At 56.8% G+C, this 12,323-nt stretch overlaps 1 protein-coding gene across 2 annotated transcripts; it reads right to left on the reverse strand.

The window, feature by feature from the left end:
- Positions 1-16: 16 nt before the first annotated feature.
- Positions 17-7,245, reverse strand: MEAK7 (MTOR associated protein, eak-7 homolog). Of its 2 annotated transcripts, none has more exons than XM_073554865.1 (8): positions 6,976-7,245; positions 4,908-5,056; positions 4,240-4,467; positions 3,983-4,130; positions 3,169-3,594; positions 2,311-2,429; positions 1,895-2,074; positions 17-1,636 (listed from the first exon to the last, which is right to left on the reverse strand). In XM_073554865.1, exons 2-8 carry the CDS (start codon positions 5,043-5,045, stop codon positions 1,520-1,522), a joined length of 1,356 nt encoding a protein of 451 aa, XP_073410966.1. In that variant the 5' UTR covers positions 5,046-5,056; positions 6,976-7,245; the 3' UTR covers positions 17-1,519. The 2 variants fall into 2 exon arrangements, with proteins under 2 accessions (XP_073410966.1, XP_073410965.1); XM_073554864.1 differs by having other exon boundaries at positions 6,960-7,245.
- Positions 7,246-12,323: the final 5,078 nt, after the last annotated feature.

Below are 12,323 nucleotides of genomic sequence, written 5' to 3' on the forward strand. Positions count from 1 at the left end.
TGATTTTAATTTACAATTAAAGACGAATGTTTTATTTTTTAAATAATGAGAAATAACGAGTCTGACAATGTGTAGAGGGCGCTCCCCCCGCAGAGCATTGCACCCGGGAGACGGCGCAGGCCCCCCTTGCAGAGCATTGCACCCGGGAGACGGTGCGGCCCCCTGCAGAGCATTGCACATGGGAGACAGCGCCACCCCCCTGCAGAGCGTCACACCAGGGAAACAACAGCTCTGTCTGTGTAGCGCGGCCCCCTGCTCACATCTTACACCTGGGAAGTGTAGTAGTCTCCAGAAACTGCGGATGACACGGGGTGAGCGGAGCCATCGGAAGAGGAACGTGACGCCCCCATCCACCGACCTCGCAATATCCACCGCTGCAGGGACAGTCCTGACTCTGTATACAGCAGAGATTGCGCTATATACGGTCTGTGCTGCCACTCGCTGTATATGGCTTGTACGGCATATGCAGACCCCTGCTGTATACGGCCTACAGTGTAATCACAGCAGCTTTCTGGAATAAACTGAATCTTTCAAAGTCCCCAAAAGAAGGAGTCTGAGGCAGTGCCCGGTGTGGTCTGTAGTTGGGGCCTGGTGAGGTCCATAGTCAGGGGCCCAGCGTGGTCTGTGCCTGGTGAGGTCTGTGGTCGGGGCCCGGCATGGTCTGTGTCTGGTGAGGTCTGTAGTTGGGGCCGGGTGAGGTCCATAGTCAGGGGCCCGGCGTGGTCTGTGCCTGGTGAGGTCTGTGGTCGGGGCCCGGCGTGGTCTGTGCCTGGTGAGGTCTGTGGTCGGGGCCCGGCATGGTCTGTGTCTGGTGAGGTCTGTAGTTGGGGCCTGGTGAGGTCCATAGTCAGGGGCCCGGCGTGGTCTGTGCCTGGTGAGGTCTGTGGTCGGGGCCCGGCGTGGTCTGGGCCTGATGAGGTCTGTGGTCGGGGCCCAGCGTGGTCTGTGCCTGCTGAGGTCTGTAGTTGGGGCCTGGTGAGGTCCATAGCCAGGGGCCCGGCGTGGTCTGTGCCTGATGAGGTCTGTGGTCGGGGCCCGGCGTGGTCTGTGCCTGCTGAGGTCTGTAGTTGGGGCCTGGTGAGGTCCATAGCCAGGGGCCCGGCGTGGTCTGTGCCTGATGAGGTCTGTGGTCGGGGCCCGGCGTGGTCTGTGCCTGCTGAGGTCTGTAGTTGGGGCCTGGTGAGGTCCATAGCCAGGGGCCCGGCGTTGTCTGTGCCTGATGAGGTCTGTGGTCGGGGCCCGGCATGGTCTGGGCCTGGGGAGGTCTGTGGCACGCAGGAGAGGACGGTGCTGGAGGACTGGGGATGGGACGGCAGTGCCGCAGCTCACAGCGGAGAGAATAGCAGGCAGCGGACGAAGCCTTTATCCTGCTGCCATCTTGTGGTGATCACAGGTAGCTGCAGACCCACAGCTGAGTTATAACCAATAACCATAGTGGATGAGGCAGATGCGCCCCCCCCCGTATAACACCCATCATCCGCAGTCAGCCCTTGTACCGACCACCTCCCGGCCGCTCCTACTACGTTTCATCATCCTCCTTATCTCTCAGGCCATCGCTCTGCCGCATCCGTCCCGTCATCTCCAGCAGCGCCTGCGCCTCGGGGTCGGCATCCAGGATGCTCCTCTTGTTCTTAATCTGGACAGAAGAGGCGACTGTAACATGGGACTGCACACAGGAAAATATCACAAGCGGAGCTGCAGCCACCGCCGCACCTCAGCCGGTATATACAGAGACGGGGGAGGGGGGTGCGGTATATACAGAGACGGGGGAGGGGGGTGCGGTATATACAGAGACGGGGGAGGGGGGTGCGGTATATACAGAGACCGGGGAGGGGGGTGCGGTATATACAGGGATGGGGGGTTTTCCCCTCCGCGCCCCCTGTAGGTCACCCACCTGCAGCTCCTCGCACAGCTCGCCCAGCCCCCACACCTCCAGGGCGTCTATACAGAAGTCCTCGGTGGCGGACAGTTGCGGGCTGTTATACGTCGTACATCGCGGCTTCGCTTTGCTGTGGCCTTTTCCGAAATTGCTGTCGATCCAAAGTCCAAAATAGTCGTGTTGCCCCCCCATACCCTGAGAAAAAAAGGGGGCGGGTTACCAATGCAGGAGGTCATCACACCCCATCCCATCCCCATCCCTATGTTCTCCTGTGCTTCTCTGCTGCCATCTTGTGGCAAACACAGATAACTTCATTTTGGAGGGGGGGGTTGGTGTCTGGATGAGATTTAACCCTTGCCGCCTCATTAATTATAAGCCCCCATCCAGGTGTGGCCGGCAGTGACTGGCACTCAACCCCGGGGGGCGCTTACCAGTCCGTTGGGCATGGTCTGCTGGCTGTGGTTCAGGTACATGTAGTGGTCGTTGTATCCGGTATACGTGAAGATGTCCAAACGCGGAGACACGGTGAACAGGAAGCATCGGCTGTCACCTGGGGACGAGACACCACAATGCAGGGGGCGTCACAGCAGCACAGAGTGACGGAGCACAGCCGGCTCCCCCGGCGGTCCCACTAGAGGTGGGACATGGCTGACGGCACGAGGAAACGCTGCTGGGCTCGTGCCATTAGGGCTCAATAACTAAGATCTGTGTCAGGGGGCTCGGTGCTACGTGTCGGCGGAGGGGCGGCTCGGTGCTACGTGTCGGCGGAGGGGCGGCTCGGTGCTACGTGTCGGCGGAGGGGCGGCTCGGTGCTACGTGTCGGCGGAGGGGCGGCTCGGTGCTATGTGTCGGGAGGGGTGCAGTACCACGTGTAGGCGGTTGGGCGGCTCGGTGCCACGTGTCGGCGGAGGGGCGGCTCGGTGCCACGTGTCGGGAGGGGTGCAGTACCACGTGTCGGCGGAGGGGCGGCTCGGTGCCACGTGTCGGCGGAGGGGCTGCTCGGTGCTACGTGTCGGGAGGGGTGCAGTACCACATGTAGGCGGTGGGGCGGCTCGGTGCCACGTGTCGGCGGAGGGGCGGCTCGGTGCCACGTGTCGGCGGAGGGGCGGCTCGGTGCCACGTGTCGGCGGAGGGGCGGCTCGGTGCCACGTGCCGGCGGAGGGGCGGCTCGGTGCCACGTGCCGATGCATTCGCAGATCAGCCGTGTAACAGTCGGGGAGGTTTTGCTTCTGATGTAAATTCACTGACAGCAGAGATGTGATGGGGGTACACCACCTCCCCCGACTCACCCCGAAACTGCGGCTTCACCTCCCAGTTCTGTGCTGCGAATCCCCCGAAGATGAATCCACCGTCGTCCCTCAGCACCAGCAGGCTGGGTCCCTGGTCCACCACGTGGCCGCACAGCTGGGAGAAGCTCTCACCGTGGACCCTGGTAGAGAAGAGCAGCCTCCATTTGTGCTGCATCTCGGAGGGCAGGTGTGCGTTCAGGTACATGATGGCGGGCAGGTCCAGGAGGCTGACGAAGGACGGCGCCCTCCCCAGGCGGCAGCGCGGCACCAGGCAGCCGACATCTCCATTCTGCCGCAGGACAGAGAAACCCAACGTCACGACCACTCTCAGGAGCGCAGAGACCATGGGGACCTTGTAGAGCCAGTCCTCGATGGCCGCCCTGGAGAAGGAGGAGGAAAGCTCCGCACTGACCAGCGGGGGCCCACCTGCAACAAAAGGGCGACAGCCGGAGTCAGCGCCGCAGCGGGCGACAGCCGGAGTCAGCGCCGCAGCGGGCGACAGATGGAGTCAGCGCCGAAGCGACACAGCGGGCGACAACCGGGGCCAGCACAGTTATGTCCTACCCTCCATCCATTTTTGGGTGGTCTCAGCCCCTGGGACCCCTGATTCCGCAGTCATCCCTATAGGATCTGACACCCCCTCCCCCACTCAGGACAGCTGAATCCAGTGCAGGAGATGTCCCCTGTAACCCCGACTTTCCTACATACACAGCGGGGGGGCAATATCAGGGATGTCACATGACCTGGGGGATAACACGTTGCGGCTCTCACGTTTGTCAGGTATAATTAACCCTTTGCCCTCTGGGCTCGTTACCGCTGGGCTCCTGTAACTGTGAAATCAGCTGCTCCGCCAGCGTGCGGACCCCGGAGTCGCAGTCCCGCGTATTTTCCAGGCTCCATCCGGAGAGCGCGTTCTGCTGACGTAGGACGTGGACCGCTGCGCCGATCACATCCGCCAGGAACTGGAAGAAAACAGAAGTCGAAGGTGAGACTCGCCGACATCCGGTGAAATGCACCGGAGTCACCGGAAGCGTGCACCCCTCCCCCATCATTATTACTGCGCACATTCACCTGCTCCACTCGCTGCCCCGTTACTTTCCCGCTGTTGTCCGCTCCGATCATCGGCGCTATGAGCGCGCTCTTCTCCTCGGCCGTCCCGCGCAGGAGCTCAATGATGAACACTGTGTGCTGCTCGCGGGTCACCTCCGGGGCGGCGGGGGCACCGCTGACGTCCACGCTCTGTATCCCATGAAAGATGCGCAGAGACATGGAGGCCGGGAGCGAGGACGCGAGAGAGTCCTGGAGGAAGAAGCAGACGATGGGGGCAGTAGTGCAACGGCCACGGAAAAATGAGGAGACACAGCACCTGACCATGCCGCCCGACGTCACTGACGGATGCGGCCAGACCCCCACGTCCCGAGGTTATGGCCGGATCGCTGCACTGGGGGGGTTGTTTCTCTTGTTTCTTGCTGTCAGTGAATAGAAACCCTTATCTCCAGAATCTGACACCTGCTTCTCACAGCTGAGGGTCCGTGACATTGTATCCGGCGATGCTCTGCAGGCGCCTGCTGTGAACACTGATGGTTCCATTCATCGACAGCAGAGACCAGGGTCAGGTATCAATCACCGGACAAATCGTTACTCGATTTCTCACCCGCCTGCAGCCTCCGCTGGCTGACAACAGAGAGAAGTGGCGGCTGTGCCCGCACCGCAGACCCTCAGAGAGGGAATCTGCTCACCTGGAACCTCGGCAGTCCCACACATTTCTTGCTCGGGTTTCTTGACAAATTGTCAAAGCTCCTCTCTATCTGTGCCCGCTGCTCCGGGGGCACCCGTGCCGCTCGTCTCTGGTAACCGCTGCTCTCCACATTCCCCATCACCGGAGACCCTGCGACGTGTAAAACACAGCAGTGAGCAAAGAGGAGGGCAGAGAGGGGGGAGGGCAGAGGGCAAGCGGAGAGAGCGGCAGGGGCAAGTGGAGAGGGTGGCTGAGAGGGGAGGGGGCAAGCAGAGAAGGTTGCAGAGCGGCGGAGAGGGCAGGGGGCAAGCGGAGAGGGCGGCAGAGAGAGCAAGGGGCAAGCGGAGAGGGCGGCAGAGAGGGCAGGGGGCAAGCGGAGAGGGAGGCAGAGAGCGCAGGGGGCAAGCGGAGAAGGTTGCAGAGCGGCGGAGAGGGCAGGGGGCAAGTGGAGAGAGCGGCAGAGAGGGCAGGGGACAAGCGGAGAAGGTTGCAGAGCGGCGGAGAGGGCAGGGGGCAAGCGGAGAGGGCGGCAGAGAGGGCAGGGGGTAAGCGGAGAGGGCGGCTGAGAGGGGAGGGGGCAGTGGAGAGGGCGGCATAGCGGCAGGTGGCAAGCAGAGAGGGCGGCAGGGGGCAAACAAAGGGTGACAGAGGGCAGGGGGCAGCGGAGAAGGCGGCATAGCGGCAGGTGGCAAGCGGAGAGGGCGGCAGGGGGCAGCGGAGAAGGCGGCATAGCGGCAGGTGGCAAGCGGAGAGGGCGGCAGGGGGCAAACAAAGGGGGGCAGGGGGCAGCGGAGAAGGCGGCATAGCGGCAGGTGGCAGCGGAGAAGGCGGCAGAGCGGTGGAGAGAGCACGTGGCAAGCAGAGAGGGCAGGCAGTAAGCGGAGAGAGCGGCGGAGAGGGCAGGAAGCAAGCAGAGGGTGGCAGAGAGGTGGAGAGGGCAGGGGGTAAGCGGAGAGGGCAGGAAGCAAGCAAAGGGCGGCAGAGAGGGCAGGCGGTAAGCGGAGAGAGCGGCGGAGAGGGCAGGAAGCAAGCAGAGGGTGGCAGAGCGGTGGAGAGGGCAGGAAGCAAGCAAAGGGCGGCAGAGAGGGCAGGGGGCAAGTGGAGAAGGCGGCGGAGAGGGCAGAGGCTGGAGAGGAGTGGCCCGACAGGTGGCGGAGGTATAAGCCCCATGGGAGAGGGGCGGCACAGAAATACACAGACATCAATGCTATCCACCCAGACTGCTCAGGACAGAGGCTGCGTCACCAGCCTCATGTCTCCAATCACCTCCAGAGCTGCAACCAAATCTGTCACTTGTCTGCAGTATAATGTGGAAGCTCAGGACAGTATCAGAGTATTTCAGCAGAACAGTGAGCGCAGCTCTGGAGGTGACAGAGTGGGGCAGTGAGTTCTGATGTTTCCACTATAAATATTATGAACAATCACATGTTATTATTAAGCTTAACCCCATGCCTGCCGGAGAGGAAGACATTATATAGTTCAGCCCTAGAGATATACATCCCCCGCGTCACGGCCCTAGAGATATACATCCCCCGCGTCACGGCCCTAGAGATATACACCCCCCGCGTCACGGCCCTAGAGATATACACCCCCCGCGTCACGGCCCTAGAGATATACACCCCCCGCGTCACGGCCCTAGAGATATACACCCCCCGCGTCACGGCCCTAGAGATATACACCCCCCGCGTCACGGCCCTAGAGATATACATCCCCCGCGTCACGGCCCTAGAGATATACACCCCCCGCGTCACGGCCCTAGAGATATACACCCCCCGCGTCACAGCCCTAGAGATATACATCCCCCGCGTCACGGCCCTAGAGATATACACCCCCCGCGTCACGGCCCTAGAGATATACACCCCCCGCGTCACGGCCCTAGAGATATACATCCCCCGCGTCACGGCCCTAGAGATATACACCCCCCGCGTCACGGCCCTAGAGATATACACCCTTCACGTCACAGCCCTAGAGATATACACCCTTCACGTCACGGCCCTAGAGATATACACCCCCCGCGTCACGGCCCTAGAGATATACACCGTCCATGTCTCACCCGCTGCATTCTTTACCTTCTCCTTCTGCGACTTTCTACGCTCCGCCCACCCGTGACGTCAGCTGTTCTCTCCTTTCCCCGCCCTGTGAGGGTTGGATGAATGACAGATTTGTCCGATCAGTTTTGCAGCAGTGGGCGGAGACAACACCAGGGCGGAATGCGGCCGCTCGTCGCCATCTTTGTGACTGGCGGATGAGCCGGGTCCTAGTGCCGGCGGCCAGGCCTCCTCTGTGCAGTAATGAGCAGAGACACCAGGGGCAGCAGCGAGCTCCTGTCTCCATGGTGACCGCAGTGATGGGCGCAGACACCGATTTGTGGACGGTGAGAAGTCGGTTTCTTATTCTTCTTTCTGTAATCATTTTTTTTTTTACAAGTTTGAAAGCAAAAATAAAAAGTCAGAATAATAAATGAAAACCAGGAAATAATAATAATAAATGTTATTTCTATAGCGCCGACATATTCCGCAGCACTTTACATTTCAGAGGGGATTTGTACAGACAATAGACATTACAGCATAACAATAATCACATAGATTATAACAAATAACAAGAGGAGTGAGGGCCCTGCTCGCAAGCTTACAGTCTATGAGGAAAGAGGGAGACACGAAAGGTGGGTGGTAACAGTTGCCCTGATTGTATGGACCAGCCATAATGTTAAGTGTGTAACAGTACAGACACAGAGGGCTAATGGATGCATAAAGCATGTGGGAACATGATGCTGGGAACCTGGTTATGGTAAAATTTTTGGCTCTGCCACACAGGGATAGATTAGGTTAATGTGTTGAGGCGATAGGCCAGTCTGAATAAATGTGTTTTCAGGGCACGCTTAAAATCGTAGGGATTGTGGATTAATCAAATTATCCTGGGAAGTGCATTCCAAAGAATTGGCGCGGCACGTGTAAAGTCTTGGAGACGGGAGTGGGAGGTTCTGACTATTGAGGATGCTAACCTCAGGTCATCAGCAGAACGGAGGGCGCGGGTAGGATGGTATACTGAAACAAGGGAGGAGATGTAGGGTGGTGCTGAGCCATGGAGGGCTTTGTGGGTGAGGGTAATAAGTTTGTACTGAATTCTGGAGTGGATGGGTAGCCAGTGTAATGACTGGCACAAGGTAGAGGCATCGGTGTAACGATTGGCGAGGAATATGATCCTGGCTGCAGCATTCAAGACAGATTGGAGAGGGGAGAGTTTGGTAAGAGGGAGACCGATTAGAAGAGAGTTACAATAGTCGAGACGAGAATGAATAAGAGAAACAGTAAGAGTTTTTGCAGAGTCAAAGGTAAGAAAAGGTCGAATTCTAGAAATGTTTTTGAGGTGCAGATGACAAGAGCGAGCCAGTGATCGAATGTGGGGGGCAAAGGAAAGCTCGGAATCAAGTATGACCCCAAGACAGCGGGCATGTTGCTGGGGAGTAATAGTGGAACCACACACAGAAATGGCAATGTCGGGTATAGGTACATTAGTAGAGGGAGGAAACACCAGGAGTTCAGTCTTTGACAGGTTCAGTTTCAGATATAGTGAGGACATGATGTTAGACGCAGCGTTTAGACAATCGCCGGTGTTTTCTAGAAAGGCTGGCGTGATGTCAGGAGAAGAAGCGTATAATTGGGTGTCATCAGCATAGAGATGGTACTGGAAACCAAATCTACTGATTGTCTGACCAATAGGGGCAGTGTACAAGGAGAAGAGGAGGGGGCCTAGAACCGATCCTTGGGGGACCCCAACAGTAAGGGGAAGATGAGAGGAGGAACTGGTAAAAGATACAGTAAAGGAGCGGTCGGAGAGATAGGAGGAGAACCAGAAGAGAACGGTGTCCTTGAGGCCAATGGAGCGGAGCATAGTGAGGAGGAGCTGATGATCCACAGTGTCGAATGCTGCAGAGATCCAAGAGAATTAGCATGGAGTAATGACCATTAGATTTAGCTGTTAGCAGATCATTAGAGACTTTAGTGAGGGCAGTTTCAGTAGAATGTAAAGAGCGGAAACCGGATTGGAGAGGGTCGAGAAGAGAGTTATCAGAGAGATAGCGGATCAGACAGGAGTGGACCAGGCGTTCCGGGAGTTTATAGATGAAGGGAAGATTAGAGACAGGTCTATAGTTAGCGGCACAGTTTTGGTCGAGGGATGGTTTTTTAAGTAGTGGATGTATGATGGCATGCTTAAATGAGGAGGGAAAGATACCAGAAGAGAGAGAGGTTAAATATTTTAGTTAGGTTTGGGGTGACAGCAGGGGAAAGGGACTGGAGGAGATGTGACGGAAATGGGTCACTGGTGCAAGTAGTTGGGCGAGAAGATGCAAGGAGCCTGCTTACTACTTCTGTGACTGGTTCAAAATCAGAGAGTGAGTTAGATGCAGTGGGGGAGGGAGGACAGTGCATGGTATGAGGGGATTTGGAGATAATTTCCTGTAGAATCTGGTCAATTTTTTCTTTGAAGTAATTGGCCAGATCGTCAGCTCGGAGCTCCGTGGTTGGGGCCTGTACTCTTGGATTGAGTAGAGAATGAAAAGTGTCAAAGAGACGTTTCGGGTTATTGGACAGTGAGGTGATGAGGGTGGTGAAATAGGTTTGTTTGGAGAGGTGAAGGGCAGTGTTGTATGTTCTGAGCATAAACTTATAATGGATGAAATCTTCGGGTAGGTTGGATTTTCTCCACAGACGTTCGGCGCACCTGGAGCACCGCTGCAGGAAACGTGTTTGCACCGTGTGCCAGGGTTGTCGCCGTCTGCGTTGTGGTGTTCTATGTATAGGAGGAGCAAATTCATCCAGGGCACTTTGAAGTGTTTCATTGTAATGCTTCAGTGCAGAATCAGGACATGAGAGGGAGGAGATAGGGGCCAATGAAGACTGCAAGTTCTTCATAAGTTTCTGGGTGTTAATGGCCTGTATGTTTCTATAAGTCCGGACACTGGGGGTGACCTGAGCAGCCTGGCAGTTCTTGATAGAGAATGAAAGAAGGTTGTGATCAGAGAGCGGGAGAGGGGAGTTTGTGAAATCATCCACTGCACAAAGCCGAGATAAGACCAAGTCGAGGGAGTTCCCGTCTTCATGCGTTGGAGAATTAGTAAGCTGCAAAAGGCCAAATGAGGAGGTTAGAGATAAAAGGTGAGTAGCAGATGGTGAGAGGGGAAGAGCAATGGGGATGTTGAAATCTCCCCCAGATGAGGGTGGGGATGTCACAGGAGAGAAAATGTGGAAGCCAAGTGGCAAAATGATCCAGGAACTGATGGGAGGGGCCGGGAGGACGATATACCACCGCCACTCACATGGAGAAGGGGGTGTAGAGTCTGACGGCATGGACCTCAAAAGAAGGGAAGACTAGGGAGGGTAGTGGAGGGATAACCTGAAAGGTACATTTTGATGATAGGAGCAGACCAACGCCTCCACCTGCTCTATTGTCTGATCTTGGGGTATGAGAGAAGTGTAGCCCCCCGTATGAAAGAGCAGCAGCAGAAGCAGTGTCTGACTGCTGGATCCAGGTTTCAGTAAGAGCCAAGAGGTTAAGAGAGTTAGAAAGGAAGAAGTCATGGATGAAGTAGAGTTTGTTACACACTGAGCGAGAATTCCAAAGGGCACAATTAAGAGAGACAGATGGCATGCAGGGAATATTAATAAGATTAGAGGGGTTTCTGAGTGTAGCAGTTGGGGGGTTTGACTTTCTATAACATGGGGGACCAGGGTTGGGAGCAAATGTCTCCTGCCACTGATAAAACTGGCAAATGATAAAACTGGCACAAAAAGGGGCATCAAAGTGGGCAAACAGCCAAAAACACCAATTACCCAATCAGAATGGGAGATTTGGCCACTTTCATGCCCAGAACCTCCAGTGACTGGATGTGAGCGGCCTCACTGTGCGCGGTGACATCAGCGGCCTCACTGTGCACGGTGACATCAGCGGCCTCACTGTGCGCGGTGACATCAGCGGCCTCACTGTGCGCGGTGATATCAGCGGCCTCACTGTGCGCAGTGACATCAACGGCCTCACTGTGCGCAGTGACATCAGCAGCCTCACTATGTATGGTGACATCAGCGGCCTCACTGTGCGCTGTGACATCAGCGGCCTCCCTATGTATGGTGACATCAGCGGCCTCACTGTGCGCTGTGACATCAGCGGCCTCCCTATGTATGGTGACATCAGCGGCCTCACTGTGCGCGGTGACATCAGCGGCCTCACTGTGCACGGTGACATCAGCGGCCTCACTGTGCACGGTGACATCGGCGGCCTCACTATGGACGGTGACATCCGCGGCCTCACTATGTACGGTGACATCAGCAGCCTCACTGTGCGCGGTGACATCAGTGGCCTCACTGTGCACGGTGACATCAGCGGCCTCACTGTGCACGGTGACATCAGCGGCCTCACTATGTATGGTGACATCAGCGGCCTCACTGTGCGCTGTGACATCAGCGGCCTCCCTATGTATGGTGACATCAGCGGCCTCACTGTGCGCTGTGACATCAGCGGCCTCCCTATGTATGGTGACATCAGCGGCCTCACTGTGCGCGGTGACATCAGCGGCCTCACTGTGCACGGTGACATCGGCGGCCTCACTGTGCATGGTGACATCGGCGGCCTCACTATGGACGGTGACATCGGCGGCCTCACTATGTACGGTGACATCAGCAGCCTCACTGTGCGCGGTGACATCAGTGGCCTCACTGTGCACGGTGACATCAGCGGCCTCACTATGTATGGTGACATCAGCAGCCTCACTGTGCACGGTGACATCAGGGGCCTCAGTATGTTGGGTGATCAGTGGCACAAGCTCATTTAACCCTTTCTATAACGCGCTTCTGTGTCCACTATGATGCCCGCTATTTGTGCCAGTTTTATAATTCTGTAGCTGTTTTCGCTGTGTTCACACTAGGCTCCTCGCTGCAGTGGATTTTATTATTCTGACATTTTATTTTAGATGTTAAACCTGGAAAAAATGCTGAATAAGAAAAAAACTTCAGCCTTGTAGAGACGCGTGTGGCAGCAACGGCCTCACCTGTTCCTTTTGTATTTGCACAGGCCTCATGTACAGCACACCTAGTCTCTGTCTATCACCTACCCGTCCTCTCCACAGTGCTGCACCGCCCTACATCTCCTCATCTCTGTCTACCACCTACCCGTCCTCCCCACAGTGCTGCACCGCCCTACATCTCCTCCTCATCTCTGTCTACCATCTACCCATCCTCTCCACAGTGCTGCACCGCCCTACATCTCCTCCTCATCTGTCTACCACCTACCCTTCCTCTCCACAGTGCTGCACCACTCTACATCTCCTCCTCATCTCTGTCTACCATCTACCCGTCCTCCCCACAGTGCTGCACCACCCTACATCTCCTCATCTCTGTCTACCACCTACCCGTCCTCTCCACAG

The sequence above is a fragment of the Dendrobates tinctorius genome, unplaced genomic scaffold, assembly GCF_039654945.1.
Source record: "Dendrobates tinctorius isolate UK_male_01 unplaced genomic scaffold, ASM3965494v1 ptg000214l, whole genome shotgun sequence".
Taxonomy (NCBI): domain Eukaryota; kingdom Metazoa; phylum Chordata; class Amphibia; order Anura; family Dendrobatidae; genus Dendrobates; species Dendrobates tinctorius.